Source organism: Pristis pectinata, chromosome 14, assembly GCF_009764475.1.
Source record: "Pristis pectinata isolate sPriPec2 chromosome 14, sPriPec2.1.pri, whole genome shotgun sequence".
NCBI lineage: Eukaryota > Metazoa > Chordata > Chondrichthyes > Rhinopristiformes > Pristidae > Pristis > Pristis pectinata.
Window position 1 is genome coordinate 44,096,742 of NC_067418.1, and position 24,594 is coordinate 44,121,335.

General features: G+C 41.1%; 1 protein-coding gene across 1 annotated transcript in view; it reads right to left on the reverse strand.

The window, feature by feature from the left end:
* The window catches only part of dgkza (diacylglycerol kinase, zeta a), a 405,283-nt gene that overhangs the window by 199,009 nt on the left and 181,680 nt on the right, over positions 1-24,594 (reverse strand). The window contains exon 3 of the mRNA XM_052029707.1: positions 3,046-3,154. Within this exon, the coding sequence (XP_051885667.1) occupies positions 3,046-3,154 (109 nt within the window). The remainder of the gene's footprint in view (positions 1-3,045; positions 3,155-24,594) is intronic.

A 24,594-nucleotide genomic window follows, 5' to 3' on the forward strand; every position in this document is an offset into this window, starting at 1 on the left:
CTTTGCTCATGTTTCACCTTATGGCTTGCTGACTGGAACTTTAAGAACCATTCCTGGACTTGGAGTTTGGGAATTTACCACACACACACACACACACACACACACACACACACACACACACACACACACACACACACACACACACACACACACACACACACACACGAAGAGTTTAGTTTTTTGGGGTTAATGTTGAAGGTTTAACATTTTTACTTCTAGCATTCTAACATTTTTACTTTTATTTTTCTTATTATCATAAGTAGTGATTAATAAAATAGTTTTTAACACTGAATCATGACTCAGCGTGTTTCTTTTGTTGCTGGTTCGTAACACCAGATAAGGTGATACTTGGTTCGCTCTGTGATGACCATATTCCTCTTCCAGTTTGCCCTCCCGGAGGTGTACCCACTACCTTGTTATTTATGCTGGCCTGACATGTCTCTCAGGGCAGCAATGTTGACGTCAAAGCATCCAAATTCTTGGATTATGGTTGTGGATGGAATTCAGGTCTGTTGCTATTGGGATTGTCAACAAAAAGGTCCTGACATCTCAGCTCCAGATCTTCAGAACATGGAGTGGAAGTTGCCTGTTCATGCTTTATTTTAATGTGGGGTAGCTGTTGCACACCAACTTTTACATGGGCTTGACAGAGCGATGTCTTGATTCAATGGCAAAGGGGCCCAAGGTGACTGGAGACCAGACTCTGCTGCTTGGGATTAATGCTCATGTTAGTGGGCACAGGTGTAGGTGGTGCCTGGCTCACATGCTTGAGCTCAGACATGGAGCCCTTACTGTCTCCATCCTGGCTTCTCAGGCCCTTCTTACACATGCTCCCGATGACATCCCAGTTGCCACCTCCAGAAGCTGGATGTACAGAGGGCACTCTTTCCAGTTTTTTTTTGATTCCTGACACACACCGAATCTCATCCCCAGCTCCTGGATCTGGCCACACACAGAACTGGCCATCTCTGCAGTCCAGACTTACTTAACTGGTTAATCATAAATTCCCAGGTTTCTGTGGTGGGATTCAAACACTGCACCAGTAAATAGCCCAGTCCTCTGGAAACTAATCAAATACTCTAGCCATTAGTACAGTGCCACTGTATGAGACACAATGGAGTTTGATATGTTACAAAGGACCAAGTTACTTAACTCATTCATTGGTATATATGATATTGATTCAATAATATACACATAAATTAATGCATTAACTTTATTTGTACTCTCAGAAAAACAAATTTGCCCGATTTCCAATAACTTCTACCCAAGGTGAAACATATAGTTTCACTGGGCTCTTCTGTAACTTATATAACAGAAAAATATACGGTAAAAGCAAGGTAATCCGGAGGGAGTTCTCAGGGCAACACCAGGACAGCACCAAGGGAGAGCCCAGTCCGATGTGTGGATAACAGGTATATTTGATAAACCTGCACATGCTGGATAATCAGGCACTCACTGTATACTTGATAAAGGTAAGAATTAAGTACTTGTGTTTATATTGTGTCCCTCACAATCTTAGAACATTCTAAAGTATTTTACGGCCAATGATGTAATTTTTGGCGTGTAGAAATTGTTATAACGCAAAAAACACAGCAGTTAATTTTTGTACAACAAGCTCCCACAAACAACAATGACATGAATTAAAAAATAATATATTTTTGTGTCATTAGTTAAGAGCCAGAGTTTGGCCCTGACACCCTGGATAACTTCTCTACTTTTTTTATTATTGAAAAGCAACTGTGGAAAATTCTACATCTACCTCAGACGTCACAGAGGCTTGACATATCGTCTTAACTGGAAGGTGAGGCTGCTAACAGATCCACCAGATGTCAACCTTGCCGACAAGTTGAAGCTTGAACTTACAATCCTTGGACTCAAAGGCAAGAATACTATCAAATGAACTCACGCTGACAATGGGGTGCCCGGAAGCTGAATTTCACACAAGTTGTCATCTGCTTCCTTCTATCTTGACTCCGGGTACAATCTTCTTTTAGGACGCCATTCAGAATTTATGATATAGGAAACATATAGCATGAGATCTAATGTCTTGGCATTGATGCCCTGTCACTGCTGCACTAGTGAAACTCTAAACCACAGGCTAGGCCCAAAGACGTGACACAGCTTTCAAAAAATGAATGCATCAAATATTGTTTGAAAATGTCTGGTTAGAAAAATACACGTCTAAAAAAACTCCCAAAAAAACTCCTTCATCTCGCTGAAGAGGCAGTACTAATCTCAAACTATCAGTCCTCAGAATAGGGCGTGAAAAGTGATTTTCTGTTGATCCCCTGATCGATAAAGACAAATGTAAAAATGGATGCTGAACAACAAAATAATACATTTTGCGTTCTATGACCCAGACTGACAAATGATCCAGAAATACTGTGAAGGAATAATACATGGGAAAATGAGATAAATCAGTGGGAGTGTATGTACACAATAGGAGCGGGTTTGTTACAGGGAAAAAGTATGCACTGGTGGTGTTTGGAACAGTGGGGAATGGACGTGACGGCAGGGGTTTGATACTGTATAGTGAGAGAATGTACAATGGGAGTTGCTTGGTACTGATGTAGTATACTGTACATAATAAAAACCATTTGGTTCAGTGAGAGTGTGTGCAATGGCAAGGTGTCTGGTACAGTGGGTGTGTGTGCAATGCAAAGGGTTTAGTATAGATGGGTTACTTGGTATAGCAGGAATACCATATTACCACCAAACACTCAATTGAAGGAGCATGGTTTAGTGGGATTGCTTATGATGAGAGCCAGTTATTACAGTGGGAGCACGTACAATGGAAGGAGAACCTGATACAGTGGGAGTATGTGCAATGTAAAACCTTTGGTACAATGTGACTGTCTACACTGGGAGGGCGGGTGTTTGGCACGGTATAGGCTTCTCAGTGGGAAGGTGTTTTTATACAGTTGGAATGTACAGGGGTGGACTTGGGCAGAACAAGGTGGGGGGAGGATGGGGGGTGGAAGTAGCCGAATTACAAAGTGACTGAATGAGGAAAAACTGACAATGTTCAAATGACAACGTACTCACCGTCCAATCTACTGTGCTGCGCACTTCACGATCTGTGTCGTGCCGAAGGACAGTGCTTGGGTTTGGTTGAGCAACCAGGTGCTGTAGTCCGGACTTTGCAATAGCTTTTCTGAAATGAACCAAAAAGAATGGTGTTGTTCTCTACTCTCAATTTTTCATTCACTGCTGAAACAACAACTTCTTTCCACAATCTCTCATACATCTAAATTAAAAATTATTATGCTGCTGCTAGTAAACTGTCATTTGCAATGTCGCCATCTTATTTAAAAGTGTCTATCATAACAAAACACTCTAATTAGCTCAGATTTTGAAAACAATCCAATTTACTAAGGGCAATGTGTGAACACCTGAGCCAACTGGTGGCTAAATTACTGAATTGCTTGGACACAATGAACTAATTAGATCAGAACATCAGTTTACTGAACATCAGGAAGCTGTGTGTCGCCTCTTAATTAGTCTGGCCGCCAGATTTCCAATTGACAGTATCAATCACAGTCGGTCTTCCAGCAGTGGATCCAGCTCCACATCTACTTGACGCTAACCCTGGCAAGGTTGTGCACAGGGAATATGCATTGCTTTGCAGCTTTGCTAAAGTCTAAAAGTCACACTGTTCCTATTTTGTAAAGTAACTGACAGAGGAATGAAGTGTTTTTTCTCCGTCAGGTCAGGTATTTTCCAGTAACAGCATTCTGGAATACCTGCTTGAGGACAAACCAGAGGTTGAGCTTCCTCAGTTAATCCTAAACATCCATTCCACATATCAGAGAAGCCCTCTTGATTCTTGTGTAGTGTATTGCACACTGCTTTAGAGAGAAAGAGTGAAACACTGAGAACAACAGAGACTTTTGACCAATTTGTAGCAACATCTGTATTTTGATGGACTAAGCCACCATCCCATCTTCCAACAATCAATTAAATGATATCCTTTGCTATTTCTGCCTTTACAAGCTACACCCAGGAATCTCTCCAGATATAAATGGCAATTGACAACGATCGCACTCAACTTGTACCACTGAAATACCAAAATGATATCGTCCCTACAAACCTGGAAAGCTAGAAGATTCAGATTTTGGCTGGTTTAAAAAGTTTTATCAAAGAGGTGGTAATGGTTCTCAGTCTTACATACAGTATGGCCAGCCAGAATTACTTGTAGCTAGAGAGAGGAAAGGAATTGGTGAAATGTATCATCCAGCAGAGCTTTGACTTTTGAGGGAAATGGAGAGTGTAGAGAAAGCAAAGACTTGCTTTTCGATGGTGTGGTGGATGTGGATTCTGGATACAAATTAAAGAGTGTGCAAAGGCTTGATGAAATTAAAGAAAATGATTTTATACTGAATGCCAATGTTCTATGGAGCGATTTGCTGAAGTTTATGATTACAGTAAAGAAGAGTGTCAAAAGAAATTGAGAACTTGCAATGCTGAGGGGTTTGTGCATCTTTGCAAAAGCTGTCCCAATACTGTCAAAGCTGGCAAACTGGTGATATGGTTGCTGACTGCATCTATTCCACTGTGTCGTGGAGAAGTCAAAGGTGACTCTGCTCTTCGCTCACCACAGATCCTGGGAAGGACCAGCCACACTGCAAATCATGGATCATCCGACTTTAGGTCATTTTGTGCAGGAGATTGCAGACCGCTACAACATCAAGGACTCACTGGGGGTGGGGAGTGGTCGAATTCTTTGGGTTTCTGACATGTGTCACAGATTCTGGAGGCAATCAAAGATGTACTGTGGGTGGCCAAGCTAGGCAAAGAAATGATCAGTCAGATTCAAACCTTGCAAGTTTTTCCATTAAAGAGGGGGCCTTCCATTTAGGTATATTGAAAAGGTGCTCCAATTAACCCAGGACAAAAGAGCCTTCAGCAAATTCTTTAGTGTTCAGCACAATGAAGGAACAGAGAGGTGAAATAGCTGCTGGAATTGGTGAAAACCCATTTCAATACTGCACTTGCTATAAAGAAAAAAGATATCTCAAAGTTGCATAGCTTTGAGTTGTGAATTTCCTGCCACTTTAGTCCAGACCAGAGGAAAACTGAGGTAATCAAAGTTAAAAGCGCACTGATTATATGTTATGGACAAGTACTGTCCAAATTGACTGGTAGTTCAAACTCAGTCATGAAGAACTGGGAGCTGTTATGAGTGTGAAAACTCTTGTATTTGGTGGGAGAGATGAAGGAAAAGGAAGAGGTGAGAAAAGTGAAGGGGGGAGTGCTTCAGCAAAGAGGACAGAGGTGGCGGGAGGAAGGCGGGAGTGAAGTAAGGGGCAGGAGTGCGAGGGAAAGTAGGGATGAGCTTTCAAGGATGGGGGCAGAGAATAGGGATGTGACCTGGGAGGAAAGAGATCGGAAGACAAAGGGAGATAAGGGAGTGGTAAGGAGGCAACGAGGACACGACTGGGGACAGGACGAACCTGATGGCAAGACAGAGGTGGAAGGAGATGGCAGATAAGAGAGGATTGATTCGCAGAGGTAGGAGGAGGGATGAAGGGAAGGAGTGTAGTTTGGTGAATGGTTTTAAAAAAAAACTCACTCTAATTTCAAATTATTTCAACGTCCACAAGTACTGCTTTCATTTTGCCGTGCTACAACGATTATGGATGTTATTTCAACTTCTACTGACTATTAGAGTCCATTCTAATTGGCGGAATTGTTGCAGAGGACATTAAATTCTGGTAGCACATGGGGAGTCACCTCCTGGGATAACTCGCGCACTCCAAAATCTGTATCTTCATTTACACTTCCATCCCCACAGCCCCCACCCAGCTCTAACATCGTGGGATTTTACAAGCTAGCTCATTAAATGCTCTGCGGGGAATTTTATGCTCTAACAGGAGAGTTTTCGCCTGCTGCTCCCCCACCACTGGGTACTCGGCAAGCAATTATCTCCACAATTTCTAGGTCACTTCAAATTTGCACGTAATTCATATGGTGTGTCCTGCTGAATGCCCTTCACAGAAGTTCGGGAAGCTTGCCTGACACACAGATAATGTGGCATTTGTGCTGGAAGTTTAGGTGGGGTTTGCACTCAATGAATAAGTTGCACATAAATTTCTTGATGCAATTCAAGAGGGCACCAAGCTGAAAACTACTGGCATGAATATCAGGAAGGAAACAATCCACAGTTCCCAAGACTGATCGTAGTTTATTTTATGAATTCATAACATCCGATTTTGATGGCTCAAGGGAGAAAGACCTCTTTACACCAATCTCTCAGCACACACAGTTTATGTCTTGCATTCCCTTAACATATACTGCAATCTTCCCCAACATCCCCACCACGCACCTGACATCCCATCCCACCCGACATCCCATCCCACCCCACCACCACTCAGCACAGCCTATATCCCTCCTCAAATAACCCCCACCACAACCTCTCAGCATAGTCTGTGATCCTGCTGGAGATGCCACTATCCCAAGAGCACAGCCTGTTCTCCTCACACCAGTCTATCAGCACACGATGCAAAGGCCCCATGTGAGAACTGGTGAGTAACATGACCGTTTCACTTCCATGGCATAAAGATGGTAAAAGGTAAATGCACGCCACCTCACCCCTCCAATATAATGTCAGGGAACCACATGCTAATCACCATAAAATGTGGGTTGGATACCTGTAGTTGCCACCCACACTAGCCTTGAACTAGATTTTTGTGGCCACATGACTGCCAACGTACCAATATGCATTAGATTGCAGGATTTAATTCCCCGCCCCCCCAACCATGAAGGTCTTTCCACTATCTCCAAATCTTTTTAGCGATCAGATTCAAATGAATGGGGCCGCACCAGATTCAGCTGAGAAGCGAAATTCAAATTGTGCTCAGTAACTTAAGGAAACTCCCCAGGCTCAACTGGAAGCCAAAAAGCAGAGCAAGAGGTCAGATGCACGTTCATCAAACCTCCAGTATGACCCTAACTTCTGGGCTGAAGGGCATGGCTTGAGACTGCGAAATGTGCTGCATGTGCACTGCAGCTCATCAGCAGTTCTCTATGAAGCTTCAGGGTAACTGCCTTTCTGTATACTCATGAGATGTGTATTCCGGAAAATACTGGTCCAATAACCAGGAAAATACCTGCTATTAAATCGTGCAGTGTACTGTCTCTGGAGATCGGCAAATTTAAGAAATATTGAGAACAATTTTAATCAAATTACCAGTTTCACCCATCCTTCCATTATTTCTCTTCCAAGGCAAAAACAGATTAAAAATTGAATGAGCCACACAGACCAGCGACAGCTACTAAAACCGTCAATGAACAACTTGTGGCATTTGGTATCTGATGATTCCTATTTCATGGAAACATTTTTAAAAATTATCTATGTCATTAAAGGGGAAGGTTAAGTTACTTTTAATGAACAGGCGTGTAGGTTCTATATCAAAATCAAATAACTATACATTCATCTTTAGCATACATACAACATTATTTAAAGGAAAAGTATGTAGGACTATGCAGGAAGTGTGGGGGGAGTAGGAACTTATTGGATTGCTCTTTCAATAAGCTGACAAGGCCATCCTTCCGTGCTGCATGACTTTACAACCTCAAACCCCCATTTCCCCGGATTTCCCTGCAAGTTCATCAGGCATCATCGGCACGAAGGCCATCTGTCCTCTCTTGCAGCACACTTGCTGAGCCGAGCAAGGGGCACTGTTAGAGCTGCCCGCCTACAAGCTGTAACTCCTCCACCGCTACAACCAAAGATTGACATGTATGATTCCAGCAGATAACCTAAAACTGAAACAAAGAAAAATATAACTCCTCCTACAAGTTAAGACTCTCCCAACCTTCTCCAAGAATAATTAAGAGACCCAGAGGAATACAAAAAACAGGATGTTTCTCCATGCTGTGGGGTGCCTAGCTGGGTATTTCCTGTGCACAAAATGAGTGAGCTTCTGCTCACAAAATGAGTGAATGCCGTGCCTCCAGCGAGGTGGGACGTGACTGCAGAACACCCTCCTTGAACAGTGCCTCACTTTACTGCCAGGCACGGCTCCACTTATCTGTCTGCCTGCAGCAGTTCGGCAACTTAAAACCAGATGTGGCAGGTTTTGTCTTCGTGAGACGTCATTTGAAATCAATCTGTCATCACTCTAATTATGTCTGGAAAGGACAAAATTGGATGGGCAGATAGGCTGTGGGATTTTTTTTATAAGGCAAAGATGCAATTCTGTAGAACTTGTTAAGGGTATAGAATGCAGAGTGAGAACAGCAACACACACAAAATGCTGGAGCAACTCAGCAGGTCAGGCAGCATCTACGGAGGGAAATAACGTTTTGGGTTGAGACCTTTCATCAGGACTGGAAAGGAAGAGGGCAGAAGCCAGAATAAGAAGGTGGGGGGAGGGGGAGAAACACAGGCTGGCAGGTGATTGGTGAATCCAGGTGAGTGGGGGAAGGTAGGTGGATTGACTCCACAATACATTGGGCAGGAGATCGGTAATCTTGGCGCAACAGTCTGTAAACTGACAATACACCCCACGCAGTATGGTCTGCTGCATGGTTGCAGGTTATTTCAGTGAGAGGATGAATAAACTGTTAAGCCTCTGAGGAATCACTTAACACAGAAAGCACAGAAAAGGAATAAACCAAAAAGGCTTACAGTATTGGAATAAAATGCACTGGCTGGCATTCACATTCAAACACCTCTCTGTTCCCTGTTTCCTGTAACATTACCTCCAAGCTTTCCTTATAACCACATAACAAAGAACATACTGGTGATGGTTCACTGTCACCTGGGCAGTGCAATGTTTGATCTCTGTGTTTCTGGCACACTGGTTTTACTGTTTACTGGTGACCAACTATTTCACCAAGTCAAATCAATCAACTTATTGAAAGCTCAACACCTGCAAATAAATTATTTCCTTAAAACCGTAGAATAATGTTACAGATTTTATAACATTGAGACTCAGGCTGAAAGGGCTTCTCTGCTGGACATGACTCAATGCTGTGGCAACACTGAAGAAAGTTAAGGGGACTTTTGATAGATCGAAAGATAGGAGTTTAATGAGGAACAGAACGTGTGTGTGTGTGTGTGTGTGTGTGTGTGTGTGTGTGTGTGTGTGTGTGTTGTTTGGATATGGGGTGATCAATGTAAGCTTACAGTTCATTGGAAGAAGCAAGTAAACCAAGAAGATAATTGTGATACATTGATCAGCCAGAAACAAACTATGCCAGAGAAGGCTCAACTGCTACTCTTAATTCCACGGTTCCAAAGATTCGAAAGTTCTCCAGAAGGAAGAGAAATGCTTGTCAGGAAGTCCCACCTCAAAGCTAATTAGCAACATTCATGGATATCCAAGTTATGGATGAAGACAAAGCATTATTGGTAACTGTCAGCAGCACCCACCTTCTCATTTAGTACCCAGAGTTTCAAAATTGTAATACTCTAATATCTTTGGTAGTATGAAGTTTAGGCAACAAATGCTGTGAAGTACCTTAGAAATTTTATCAGACAAAAGCTTAGCCATGGGCAGAAAAGTTTGGAACAGCACAGATTCATGGAGTGTTGAACAGTTAAAGTTGGCTATGTGTCCAAAGGAATTGCCAAATTTGGTGTTTTGATACAAGGCAGAAGTCTTAGTGGTGACATAGATATTTGGTCCAAAGCTCAATCTGGAGTCATACATGACACCAAAGTTGCAAGCACTTGATGAGCATCAAGCACTGTTGATTCCATAAGAGTTAATCAGGGTTTATCATCCAATTGTTCTCCTGGCACAAACTGTAAGGAACCAACAGAATCTTTCAGAGCAAAGCAAAACAAGATCTGCCAGAAATCTGTTCATATTTATTTTAATACTGGCAACCCAAGTTACAAAGTTAGAGTATGTTAAAAAAAAAGTTTAATAATGAGGGTTGGCATTTAATAAGTAAAAAAAAGCATGACAGGAATTAGGATCTTGATCTTGCAGCTCAGTAAATGGCAACTTGGAAAAATTTAGCTTGATATTTAAAAAGTAATTCCAATGGCAATAACATTATATTAATTTAATGGTATGCCCACCATATTCAACTTCCACTGAATACCAGAGTGAGATTCTGACTGTATTTATTTTAACTGATGGATGTATTTCGGTTCACCTCCTGCCTTGCATCCCAGTGAACACCTACCACCCTCCCAATAAAATGGTGGGAATAATCAGGATCCTTAAATTCTTTAAAGAGAATTTTATTTTGCAACAGGAAAATTTTCCCTGCTGCTCTTCCAATCATGCATACTCCATGAGCAACTTCCTAGAACATTATCTCTGTAATTTTTATGTAATATCCAATCTTACACACATCTCATATCAAACACCCTGCTGAAAGCACTAGCAAAAAGCTATGCAAAGAAGTCGTGCTGTGGATAAAGGGGAACCAGTGGTTATTATGGAAAATATAAGCTCATTGTGTGGAAGATAACATTTAGAGGTGGACAGAAGATTGACAGTCTAATAGGAAACAGAAGGTAGGCATAAATGGATCTCTCTCAGGTCAGCAAGATGCAAAAAATGGTATGCAGCTGGGATTGGTGCTGGGGCTCAACTTTCCAGTTTATATAAACAACTTGTATGAAGGTACAGAAGATGTGGTTTCTAAATTTGCTGATGACACAATAATAGGTAGGAAAGGAAGCTATGAAGAGGATAGGAGTTGATAAAGGGAAATGGGTAAGCAAAGATCTGGCAAATGCATCATCTAGACAAGATCTGGGTGCCCGAGTGTATGATTCACAGAAGTCTAGCGTGCAGGTACAGTGAGTAAATATGAAAGGGAGCAGAATGTTGTTGTTTGCTATGGAATATAAAAATAGGCAGTTATATAGGGCAATGATGGGACCACACCTGAAGTACTGTGCATAGTACTGTCTCTCCACCACCCCCACCATAAGGAAGGGTGTAAATGCATTGGAATCAGTTCAGAGAGATTTGCTAAACCAATATCTGGAATGAACTGGTTGTCTTACGAGGAAAGTTTGGTCAGGCCAGGCGTCTATCTGAACTGAAGTTATGATAGTGAGAGGGAACTTAACTGAAACGCAAATCCTAAGGGGTGTTGACAGAGTCGATGTGTAGAGGATGTTTCCTCTTGTGGGAGAAACAAAGGGTGACTGTTTAAGACAGAAAGGAGCTGAATTTTTTTTTCCCTCTCTCAGCAGATCTCAAGGTTTGAAACTCTCTTCCTCAAAAGGGCAACAGAAGCAGAGTCTGTGAATATTTTTAGGATAAACAAATGTTCGATAAGCAAGGGAATGAAAGGTTACCACAGTGGATAGGAATGCAGGGTTGAAATTACAATGGACTGGCCATGACCTTATTAAATAGCCAAGAGGGTTAAGGGCAGAGTGATCCACTCCTGCTCCTAATTCAGATGTAATTTCAGTGGAAGCTTTCTTGGCACTTCAATGGCAAATTGTTTGTGGTATATAAATAAATTAGAAACAGATGTAAATGTAGAAAGACGGCTCTTTGTACTTGCTCTGCTATCCAATAAGATCACGGCTGATCTTTTACTTCCCAGTTAATTTCCTGCACTGACCCTCTATGTCACAATTCCTTTAAGATTTAACTATCTATTGATCCCTGTCTTGTGTGTACTCAGCAACTGAGCCTCCACAGTCCTGTTGGGTAGAAATCCCAATGATTCATTGCCCTGATTGAAGAAATTTCTGCTCATCTCAATCCAGAATGGCCAACCCCTTATTTTGAGGCAGTGACTCCCGATCTCTAGAACCCCAGAAAGTGTAATCGTCATCCGTACATCTACCCTCTCAGGCATGGGGTAAATCTCCTCATTCAACCAACGTGTCATCCCAATCACTGCACTCCCTATGTCACACCAACCAGTTGTCTTCTTGATCACTTCATAAGCCTGCACATTAACTTAGTGATTCTTGTGCAAGGGCTCCCAGCTCCCTCTGAACACCAACAGCTTTCAATCTTTCAACAGGTAAAATACTTTTCTATTTTTCCTACAAAAACAGATACCCTCTTACTTCTCCTATTTTATTCTGTCTGTCATTCACTCGACATGCCTACATCCTCCTGAAGTTTCTCTACATCATGTTCTCAACCATCAGCAAACATAGATTTATTGCACCCAGTCCCTTCAACCAAGTCATTGATATAGACTGCAACTATATAACTGGGACCCCAGGATGAATCCCTCAGTACTCCATTAACCACTGCCTTCGATATGAAAATGATCCATTTCGTTCAATCATTTTTTGTCCATTAAAGAATCCTCGATTGACATATCACCCACAATCACACGCACTATAATTTGTTTAATAGTCTCATGTGGTATCTTATCAAAGCTCCCTTGAAAGTCCAAATACATCACATCCACTCATTGTCCATTATCAATACTGCTAACTACAGCCTCAAAAGCCACTTGACAGATTTATTAAGTGTTCTCCCTTTCCTAACTTCATGTTGACTCTGTCAAATCCTTTTATTATTTTCTAAGTGCCTCATTACCACTTCCTTAATAACAGATTGCAGCATTTTCCATGTGACTGACGATAAGCTACCTGACCCAGTTTCTGGCTTTCCCTCTCCTTTCTTAAACAGTGAGATCACATTTGCTATCTTACAGTCTGTGGGAATGAGTCCAGGATCTATGGAATTCTGGAAGATGACAACCAGTGCATCCACTGTCTCCATAGCCACCTCCTTCAATCACTCCGGAACTTGTGGTTCTCCACTACTCTGGGGCAGCTTTGTATCTCCTTCAGTGAACACAGGCACAAACCATTTCCTTATTCCCCAATATAATTTCTCCTATCTCAGTAAGGAACCAAAAATAACTTGAGCTAATTTTTTTTTAAACATAGCTATAAGACAGTTCACTTTTATGTTTCTTGCTAGACAAGTCCCATATTCTACTTTCAATGCTTTGGTCCACCTTCTTGGCCTTTTTTGGCAAAATTATGTCTTTTTCTTGAAGCTAATACTACCTTATTTTCTCTTGACAGCCACAGCTGGACTACTTTATGGTTTTTTTTTGCCTTAAAGGAGATGTGTACTGTATATCTCCTGTAAACTATACATTCATTCTTTAATTTTAGCCATTGCTTTTTAACTATTGTAACTTTCAGTGCAGTTTCCCAGTCTATCATGGCCAACTCATGCCTTTGTAGATTGCTTAATTCAGATATAACATCTTGGTTTAATTTCCATAAAAATTGGAAGAGTTTTACTTCAAAGTTCCATCATGTTATGTTCAATGTTCCCTAAAGGCCTAACAACTTGAATTTCATCAATTAACCCTCTCATTACTCAATTTTAAATCTAAAATAGCCTTTTTAACATTGCATGTACTCTTTCAAAAATGTTGAAAATATTAAAAATTAACATATTTTAAACAGATGAATCTATTGAAAACACACAAAACATAATTAAATATAAACATACATTAAACTACAAATTATTTTTCCTTTTAAACAACCCAATTTAGATGAAGGGAGTCCATATTAAATACAAACCAAGGATTACATACAAAATGCATCCAGCCCATTGGCTCAGAAACGCCTCTGGCCTCATCATAAACCTGTTTGCAGGTGTGGTAAACCACAACGTTTATGCATGCACTGCAGTTCTCCACAGATCTCCAGCTAACTGGCAGCATGTTCCGGTCCAATGGAAGAAAGAAGGAAGTGAATTCAGGAAAATGTGGATCTATTAACTTCTGCAGTCTGTTGTCTTGGGAGATAACATTGAGCTAAAAAATTTTGATTGAATTATTTGTTTCAATCATCCTTCCAGCTGCAGGTTATGCTATGTCAACAAAGTTCCATTCAAATAAAGAGGAAACTTGAGTTTAATACAAAGGCCCTTCATCATTACTCAATAATTTCACTTAAAGCATTAAAAAAAGTGAATGCTTTACGCTGACAAGGAACAGCTACTGGTAAATTGGTTTATTATTATCACATGAACCGAAGTACAGTGAAAAACTTTGTTTTGCATGCCATCCATACAGATCATTTCATCACCTCAGTGCACCGAGGTAGGACAAGGGAAAAGAATGAAGTGTCACAGTCACAGAGAAAGTACAGCGCAGGTAGACAATACGGTGCAAGGCCAAACAAAGTAGATGGTGATACTGGCTGGTATTCATGAATTTTTGGCACTTGATGATGATGCTCACTTGCTGGCTAAATTTAAGAAAAATCATCTATGTCACTAAAGGGGATTGTTAGGCCACATAATAGAGAGGAGAAGGTTCCCGTACATTCACTCTTGATGTATATACTCATATTATTTAAAATGAAAGTACGCAGGACCATGGAGGAAGAGAAAGAGCAGGAATATTGTTTCAATGAGCCAACAAGGGCACGATGAGCCAAATATCCTCCTCCTATTTTGCTTCATTCTACAATATCCCATTGGGCAGAATATATAAAAGCTTGAGAGCACATATCACCAGACCAGGACAGCTTCAATCCCACTGCTATTAGACTTTCAAACAGACCTCTCATATGCTAAAAGATAAACTCTAAATCTCCCAATCTAACTTGCCGGGGCCCTTCCACTTTATTTGTTTACCTGCACTGTACTTTCTTTGTAACTGCAACACGACATCCCGCATTCTGTTTTCTTTTTACGACCGAGGTCATTATGCATGGTGTGATCTGTCTGGACGGCACGCAAAACAAAAACTTTTCACTGTATCTCAGTACATGTGACAATAATAGACCAATATCCAATCAACCAATATCCCAAAATAGTCTGTCTTCTGTAAGAGTTCATCAAACATCAAGAAGAATGGCATCTTCTGCAGAAAACAGCCCTCACCCCACAGCGCACCAAGTGAGTTGACCAAAGGGCACAAGTTGAAGTTCACTCTTCCACTCGGAGGAGACACGACATGTATATTTTAGGCATACTTAGACAGTGAAGAACGAGAAGATAATTCTTCTTCCTACTCAAAACCCTCCCCCACCTCCTCTGAGAGTAATTGAGGAATACATACGACAGGAAGTTGCTCCATGCTGTGGGGTGCTTAGCCGGGTACTTCCTGTGCATCAGGCTGAGCGAGTTTTTGCGAATGCCGTGCCTCCAGCGTGGTGGGAGATGGGTGCAGGACGCCCTCCTGATATTCAGTGAGGGCCGCCTGTTCCCCACTCGGGACGCCTGTGGAGTGGCAGGTTTGCAGGCTGCTGCTTGTGCCCGGCACGCACTGGACCTCCGGCGCTGACTCATCGTCCTGTAACTCCCACACAATCCAAAGGAGGCCGACTCTGCGGGGAGGGCTTGGGAAGAGTTCCGTCTCAAACAGCGAGGAGCCCTGATAAAAGGTTTGGTGTAGGTTGGCCTGCAATGCAAAGCTGAAGGTTGGAACGTCTCCGAAACTCTAGAAGGGTCACCACTGCCCATCTTCCTGTCCACCTGCTCTAGTTCACTCCAGCTATCACCAGAGGATGAAGATTGAGAGACATCCGACTCTCCTGAAGAGCACCTGCCTTCTTTGTGGTCAAGGCTGATGGCTCTCCCTGTCGCACACGCCTCATCGTCTCTGTCATCTTCACTCTCTTCTTCCTCGGTCATCTGAATCAAGCTGGCCAGCAGCATGGAGGGCCCAAGCAGGTGGGTGTCAATGGTTCGCAATTTGCCACCACGCCTTTTCTTGACTGCAAACCTCGGGTTGAGGTGAAGGGCTGTGGTGCTGGACCTTCGGCGTCCTCTGCTGCCTTTGGGGGGTACACTCCCTGACCTGGACAAGTGAAGGCCCAGCCCCTGCGTCTGCACACTGGACCTGCGTCTCTGCACCAGCGTCGCTGAGGGCATTCCAACACTTGAACGGCGCCTCACTTTACTGCCAGGCACTGCTCCGCTTAAACGCCTACCTGTCCGCCTGCAACTATTTGGCAACTTGAAACCAGATGTGGCAGGTTTCGACTTCCTGAAATGTCTTTTGAAGAATGTCTCCATGTCTTTATTTTTGTCTGGGGAGGAGAGAAGCCAGCAGACAGACAGGCAGTGGGATTTTCAGTTTTTTTAAATAATGAAAGCTGTTGCTCAGTAGAATTCATTCAGGGACTGACAGCTGTTAAAAAGTAGAGAATGCAGAGTAAGAACGGCATTGGATAGAGCTCCCTCCACAACACACACTGGACGAGAAATCGACAATTTAGTTGCGACAGTCTGTAAACGGACAATACGCCCCGTGCAGTGTGGTCCGCTGCATGGTAGCAGATTATCTTAGCGAGAGGATGAAAAAGCAGTTAAGCCTCTGAGGAAGCTCGGAAATGGAATAACCCAAAAAGGCTTACAGCAGTGGAATAATATGCACTGGCTGACATTCACAACCAAACACGTTTTCAGTTCCCCATATCCTACACTATTACCTCCGGGCTTTCTTTATAAGCACATGAAGAATGCTGGTCAAATTTAGCTGCTGATAACCAATGCCACCTGCTCCTCCCTGGTTGTTTCAGGCACACTGACCTTACGGTGCACTGGTGGCTAACCATTCCACTAAATTAGATCACTTATTTAATTTATTCACAATTGCAAATTATCAAAGTTGTTCCTTAAACTCTGTAGTATAATAATGGATTTGTACTAAGGTCAGGTTCACATTTCTTCTGTTGACCCAACAGAGCCCTAACATTGTGCGACAGTGGAGCCAAGAAAGTTATGGGGATTTTTGATTGAACTGATGAACACTGAGAGTTTAATTATCAATAGAACCAGTGGAGAGATGATCAGTGCATCTATCAGTTCATTGGAAGAAGTCGTCTTAGTGCCCTTTTGAGTATTTATGTTCCAACAGTATAGCAATGGAACAAGTTTTTAGTAAGCACTTTTTTTGGATAGCAGAAATGTAAAATTCTCCCACCCAAAAAAGTTCTGGGTGCCTATATTTTTCAAGACTTAGATTAACAGTTTTATTATTAAGCAAGGGTATCAGTGGATAAGCCGGGAAAAGGCCAGCATACCGATGAGCCACAATTGAATTGAATGCCTGAGAGGGATCAATGAGCCTAAAAAGGTACACCTATTCCTAATGTTCTAAGGTTTTTAAGTTCAAAAGGCACCAAAAGGAATGTCAGCCTTGAAGCTAACAATATTAAGTATAAATTGACGCCAAAAAGCACCATTGGTAAATGTCTGCTGTACGATACACGGCTGACATCCTGATTTTCGATTGCTGCAGCAGAGGTTGAAGGTCTGATCTGCTGGTTAAATAGGCCAAGCAATTTTCATATGTTAACCTTCTTCTTTATGTGGGTGGTTCACCTCTAAATACCAGCAGTAACAACCCAAAATGTGCCTTGTGTGGTATTTTGTCCAACAAAACCATGATGAATTACAGTGCTGCCCATACTTCACTATAGAATATATTATTTACCATTAGATATTTTATCAATACACCTGCATTCACCAACTAAAAACTGCAGAATGTTAGTTCATTTCAGAATACACCAATTGGATATTTTACATTATCCACATTCTTTAAATAATTTAATTTACATTTCTGATTTCTTTAAACTCGCACATAGATGGACAAGTACACGCTTTCATTTTATTAGTACTGGTATATACTCATTCACACAATGATGCACTGTGTACTCTTATTCTTTTATGTCTCTCACATACATACACACACACACACACACACACACAAAAGAACAAAATAGCTTTCCCAGAAGAGCGATGAGTAACATTTATTTTCAGCATTAAGTTACGAAGGTTCAGAATGCTCTATCTGAAAAGGTGGTGAAAGCAGATTCAACAGTAATTTTCAAAAGGCAAGGAGATAAAGAAACAGTAAGGGTAGTGGGGAAAAATTCAACAGCTCTTTCAAAGAGCCAGCCCAGTCACAGAGAAATTAATTACCACCTTTTTTTTAAAATCATACCATGATTCTGCACTTTGAGATACCAATATATTTTTAGATCTTTGTTTCTAACAAACTCATGGAAATGGTCTCTGACCTACCAATTCTTAAAATAAAATTCTAATTTAACTGATCAACATTCTATGCTGGTAAGCTGAGGAGGAATACAGAAATCATCCATATCACTCTTTCTGATGAGATGTCTAACCAAAGGCAAAGCTGGTCCCTCAAGTGAGTGTAAGAAAATCCCACGGTGGTATTTGAAAGGGAACAGGAGTCATCCCCATTGCACTGGCCAACTACAGTATACTCCTGTATTACGGCAGTTCGTTTAACAGAAATTCGCCCTTACGGAATTCACAAATCACAACCAAAATATTTGAGATGCCGAATAGAAACTGGCTCTCACGGAACCTATACGAGAATAAAATAAATAAACTCAAAATGCAAAAGAATGAACAAACTTTGTCAATTTTTGTCAAGGATTCACATTATGGAAAATCTTGATTCGGAAGGTTTTCTAGGAATGCAACCTCTCCATGATGCAGGGGTATCCTGTACATAAGAAATCACGGCATGAATAAGCCATTCAATTTCTCCATCCAGCTCTGCCAATCATTATTATGATTGACCTCTTACTTCAAAGCCACCTTCCTGCGCTAACCCAATGTCCCCTGATTTCCTTAATATCTATCTCTGCCTTGAATATATTCAGAAACTTAGCGTCCGCAGCATTCTTGGGTAGAGTATTCTAAACATTCTTCAGAAAATTTCTCCTCATCTGGCCTGAACCCCCCCCAATCAACATTATTAAGAATAGATTATCTCATCATTATCAGATAACTGCTTTTGAGAGCTCATATTTTTTGCTTACTTTTCCCAAATCACAACAGTGATAAACACAAATTACTTCACTGGCTGCATTGGAATATTCTGAGAGCATGAAAGGCACTAGATAAATACAAATTCCGTCTACAAGCCTTGCAAAAATTACAACATGGTGGTGGATTGGATCCTGACACTTAAGGCAACTAGAGAAAATAAAAACAAGGAAAGCTCTTTGGTCTTTTTTGTTTATCAAAGCAGATGAGGTAGCGACTATTCTGTAGTTTCCGGACATATAAATGAGCATGAATTGATCTCGTTACATAAAAGACTGATTGGGTGTGACTAGGTTTATTCTGAATCTCCAATACTAAAATTAAATTAAATTCAACAGGAAGATGGCTCATTGGAAGAAAATGGCTCCCTTTGACCCAAAGTCCAAAGGATGTTTAGCATCCTGATTAGTGTCTCCAACTACACCTCTACTACAGCATTCTTACAAAAAAAAATTAATTATAGAAGAGCAAAATTCTACGGATGCAGAAAATCTTAAAAAAAGAAAATGCTGGAAATACTTGGCAGGCCAGGCAGCATCAATGGAGAAGAAAACACTGTTCAAGGCTGAAACATTAATATCTATGTTAAGCAAGTAATGCCTAGTAGATGATCCAAGTTCCTCCCTAAATTGCCATCATCAATTCCAAAACAACTTCAACAAAAACGAGAGTACTGTAAACAGTGAAGGATAAAGGACCAGACAACATTCTGGCTCAGGTACTGAAGACATGCTTCACAACTAGCTCCAAGTCTGTCCCTGTAGTTATAATACAGACATTTACCCAATAACATGGAAACCTGCTCAGGTAAGAAGAGTTCATAAAAAGCAGGTCAAATCAAATCACTGCCCAATCATACACTTTCATTTATCAAAGAGATCTGGTTGACCGTGCCATCTACCTTCTGCCCTACATCCAATCTGGATTTCACCAGGAACATTCGGCTCCACACCTCATTGATTCCTTGGTCCAAAAGTGGATCAAAGAACTGAATTCTAAAACAGATACAAGAGTAAATTTCCTTAATATCAACATATCATACAAGTCTGGTAAAATTATAGTCAAAGGGGAAAACACCACAGTGGTTGGAGTCACCAAAAACGACAAATTCTATCACTGAGGAAGACAAAGGGAGCAGGCACAAACACCCTCACTTCCACCTGGGGTGGAAGGGGACAAGATATTAAAGGGGGGGGGGGGGGGGTGGGAACAGTTAAAACAATCGAAAGGGGATCAGAGATGAGAATACCCAACGATACATCCAGTCAGACTTCACAAGCCGCTTCTGGACATTGCTATTTTAAATGGCCCCAATGAGAATGGCTTCCTTCTACATTGCTATGAAAAATGAATATGAATAAAAATGTGCTTCAATAATAGGAGTACACAAATGCAGCAATTATATGCAAATTATTTGCATATACAGTATATTGCACTTGTGTCAGTAATAAAAATAAAGGCATGCCACACTGCAAACCAAAAGAAGTGCCCTGGACTGAGAGCCTGAATCCTGGGCCTGCAGAGATAATTGATATTAAATTGGAAAACTTCAAGACAGGAGGAACACAGAAAGTAGAAAACTCCAGACCAACTGGTTTAATATCCATTATTGAGAAAATACAGTAAACTCTCATCTCTCAGGTATTTAAGCATCCAGAATTCTCATGCAACTGGCAAAAAAAATTCGAAGAATTTGATTTATTTTTGCTGTATTTTACATCAATACTGTGTAGCCTTAAGATGGCAGTGTAAAACATTGTTAATTAAAAGATGACATATAATTCAGCAACGTATTTAAAGGTTTATAGAATACTGGTATGTGATGTACAGTTTTATTTAACAATTCCCATGCACCAGTGCATTTGTCCAACTAGCACCCCCCAAATTGCCATGGATGCCAGGTGGCTAAGAGTATACTACAGTCTATTTAGAAAATCAGAATACAATCAGGCAGAGACTACATCGTTTCATGAAGGGTAAATCATGTTTGACAAATTTAATAGAGGTCTTTGAGTTGTAAAAATTAGGGTGGACAAAAGGGATCCAGTAGATCTAATATATTAGAAAGGATAGAGAATTGGTTAACTAACAAAAACATTGTACAGGTAACTAGATCATTTCAGGTCAACAAGCAGTGCTACAGAGATCAGTGCAGGGGGCCCAATTATTCTCAATCTATATTAACGACTTGGAAGAAGGTACTGAGTGTACTGTCAGCAAATTTGCTCACAACACAAATGATAGGTCGGAGGCAAGTTGTTCGGATAGCAAAAGTCTGCAAGGAGATATAGATAGGTTAAGCAAGTGGGTAAAACTTAGCAGATTGAGAATAAAGCAGGCAATGTGAAGTTACTAGGACAGATGCTAAGAAAATGTTTCTCCACATGGGAATCTAGAACTGGGGACATTTAAATGTCAATTATCAGAGGCTCCGTGAATTCATTGAGTTACGGAGGCTGAATCATTGAAATATATTCAAGGCTAAGGGAAACAATTTTCAGGGAAAGGTTCTGAGGAACAGGCAGTCAAGTGGAAATGCAGTCAAGATCAGATCAGCCACAATCTTATTGAATGGTAGACTATACTTTAAGGACTATATGTCCCCCTCCTGCTCTTATTTGCAAAGTTTTCACAGTACATTTTTAAAAATCCATGCTCTGCTTTGAAACTGTGCCATGTCCTCCTGAAAGAACAGACTGTACCCAAGTTTAACTTCTTCAAAAGACTGTGGGAGTACTGCACTGAAGAGTCTGCCTTGACATTTGCGTTCAATTTTCTCGAATGAGGCTTGAATCTACTCTTCTGACTTAGAACCGAGAGTACAACTGAGCCACAGCTGACTAGAGAAAGTAAAATCCATTTAAAATAATTGGGTCAGGGTTAGAAACCATTCAATTACCAGAGTAGAAAGAATCGCAATTTGTAAAAGAGATGTAAAAAGAGAGTTGCACACGAGAAAAATATCAGTCAGCTCAATCTGATTCTTTTGAATACTTCAGTCTATTTTTGGGACAACATATTAACAGACCCCATAACTTGTATGAAATATCGCCAAGGGAAGTTTGCTGCGCTCTACCCTCACACAGACATCTGCGTTTTTCACATACAACCAACAACAGTCAAGGGACGCTTCACCCTATCATGCTGGTTTTAGAGTGGGAAAATCAGGCCAGCTCGCACAAAGAACATGATAAGTCTCATTCCTGTCACTGCCACTCACTTCTTGCAGCAGCTAGGCAAGATATTCTCCTAAACTTTAGATCTCTTCCTAAGCAGTGAGTGTGCTCCTTCTCATGGTAATTTTCAAAAAAGTACCTGTAGTATCATGAGACGATTCTTTCTTGCAGGGAAATAGCCTGCAGAGAGCAGGTCATCCCACACACGCCACCATCCAGCTCAACTAGTTTAGTTTTAAATGAAGCGACCTCTGAAATCAAATCTGGAGGGTGAAAACAAGTAATTGGGCATAAACAAAATCACCTGCCAATCTAATGTGGGCAATCCCACCAATCTGGGCTTTAGTTGCCAGCAAGTTATTCAACAACCATGGACACATCTGCACCTCATCTTCACTATCAGCAGGGCTCACTGGATGAGAAGAATGGATCTCATTTCCGCAGCTGTAGAAACTAACGCTACACAAATGCAGGTTAAATTTTGGCACAGATGTTTGCTGGTCACACGCCACAAGAACCTGCCCATACCAGTCATCATTAATCAGTAACTTTTCCCGCAGGAGTTCAGGATGCTACATTGAAAGGAAGTGTCTGCAAACCATAAAAGCAAACTTCACGTTGACATTTAGAGGCTTTAAGAGACAGTTAATCCTTGGAGGCAGAGAAAGTGCCAAAGTCCATTAAAAAAATATAATGCCACTGCAGCCAGTCAAACATATTTTTGCAAAGGGCCACTGAAAGCTGCTGTCTGTCCTGAGAAAAGGTCAGGTTCAGAAGGTTTACTGCACTGCTCTTGCTACATCACCAATGCACAAATACATAAGGCCTATTTTGAAACATTCGGAAAGCAGTCACAGAGACAGCAATAAACAGTCACTGTCAGTCGATATTCATTGATTTACAAAACATAACATTTAGGTTTTTGAAAAAGAGAAAATGTGCAACATGCACAGTGCAGTGTCCAGGGATGCCAGGCTGTGGAAATGCAACCCATTCCATTGGAGTACTAAAACAAAGGACTGTTTTCCCCACTGAAACAGGCAGAAAAAGATCCCATGAACTACTCAGCGAAGTGGAAAAAGTATTCTCTTTGGTGTCTTGGCCTTTGCTCATCCCCCAACAAAACATCACTAGAAATAGATTACTCGTCATTAACGACAGTGCTGTCCATGGGAGATTTCTTGTACGCAAAATCACATGTCATATTTTAGTACATTCCCACAGTGACCACACTTCAAAATTATTTCATTGCCTGTATAGCTCTGCGACATCTCAAGGGTATAAAAGGCACTGTAAGTGCTGCAACTTCATGCAACTGTAATCTGCACAGGATACAGAGCAAATTCTGCAAGCTACTTAAATACACTGATCCTCATGAATCTATCTTTCACACAGGTGCAAAAAGAACACCCACACACAGCAAATGTACAGCTTATGCTGGCATAGAGCTCTGAGATGTGGTTACTGAATGACCTATAGGAGTAACCATACATACTGAGATAATGGACACCACAAGACAACATGGGACCCAACTTTAGCTGTGGATAAATTGAAAGGTCACTGCTGACAATATTTAATACAACTCTCCTTCAGATTATAAAATGAAACAAAAAGACCCGAGCTAATTTTCATTGAAGAATAGATGACTGAGAAGGGGTGTAACTTAGATACTTATAATAGTATACAAATAACATTCATGAAAACAAGCCATTTAACTTCAAAGAGAATTAATAGTCACACGTACAGAATTGAAGCACTGCATAGTTTATTACTAACAAACCTCTTGTGGCATTGCTCATAGTTAACTGAAAAATTTGCAGGATTTTAGCTGTGCTCATTCAGATGTGCCAATTTCGCCAACATATAGCCCTTATTGCAATATATATTGATTTCAATTATGAGTTCTTGTAGTACCAAAATTATCGAGCACACATTGTTGCACATGCAAAGGACAGAATCCCAAATAAACTTAATAAATGCTCTGTCAAGTCATTCCATTTTGAAGGACTGGATAGAATAATAAAACAGTATTGAGGCAGTGCTGCAGTAAGAGATCCCGTGTTCTGAATGAGATGGTAAACCAAAGCTCTAGTTATCTCTGTCCAAATGATCTTGCATCACTCTATTGATGGGGGCATTGAAGATCTCCAGCAACCAGGCCAATATTTATCTCTCAGCCAACATCATTATAAGAGATCACCTCGCAAACATTTAGGGGAGTTTACTGCACATAGATTGGCTGCCATGTTTCTTGCATTTAACAGTGAGTACTCATCATCTCCTCCTCAAGACTCTTTGAGATGTCCAGAAGATGAGAAACATGCTACATAAGAGCAAGTCTTTTTTTTCTTGCGTATACTTGACCGAAGTGCTTAAAAGGTGTTGGCAGGCTCTTCTAATGCCACAGTTAAGACCAGTGCCCACAAGTACAGGCACCAGCGGGGATCCTGAAATGAAAATCTCATAAGATTTTCTTCTCTTTTCTAACTCAAGGGAACTGAAGTCAACTGTAGGATGATACTGCAGCACAGTTAAAGTCAGTGAGCTCAACATCATCTGGAAGCCTGTGTACGACCCTCTCAATCTGCACAGACTGCTATATAAAACAGTACCAGACCATTCAATTCAATTCCTGTACTTTGGACTATTCTGTACTTCAGACCAATTTATCAACCTTA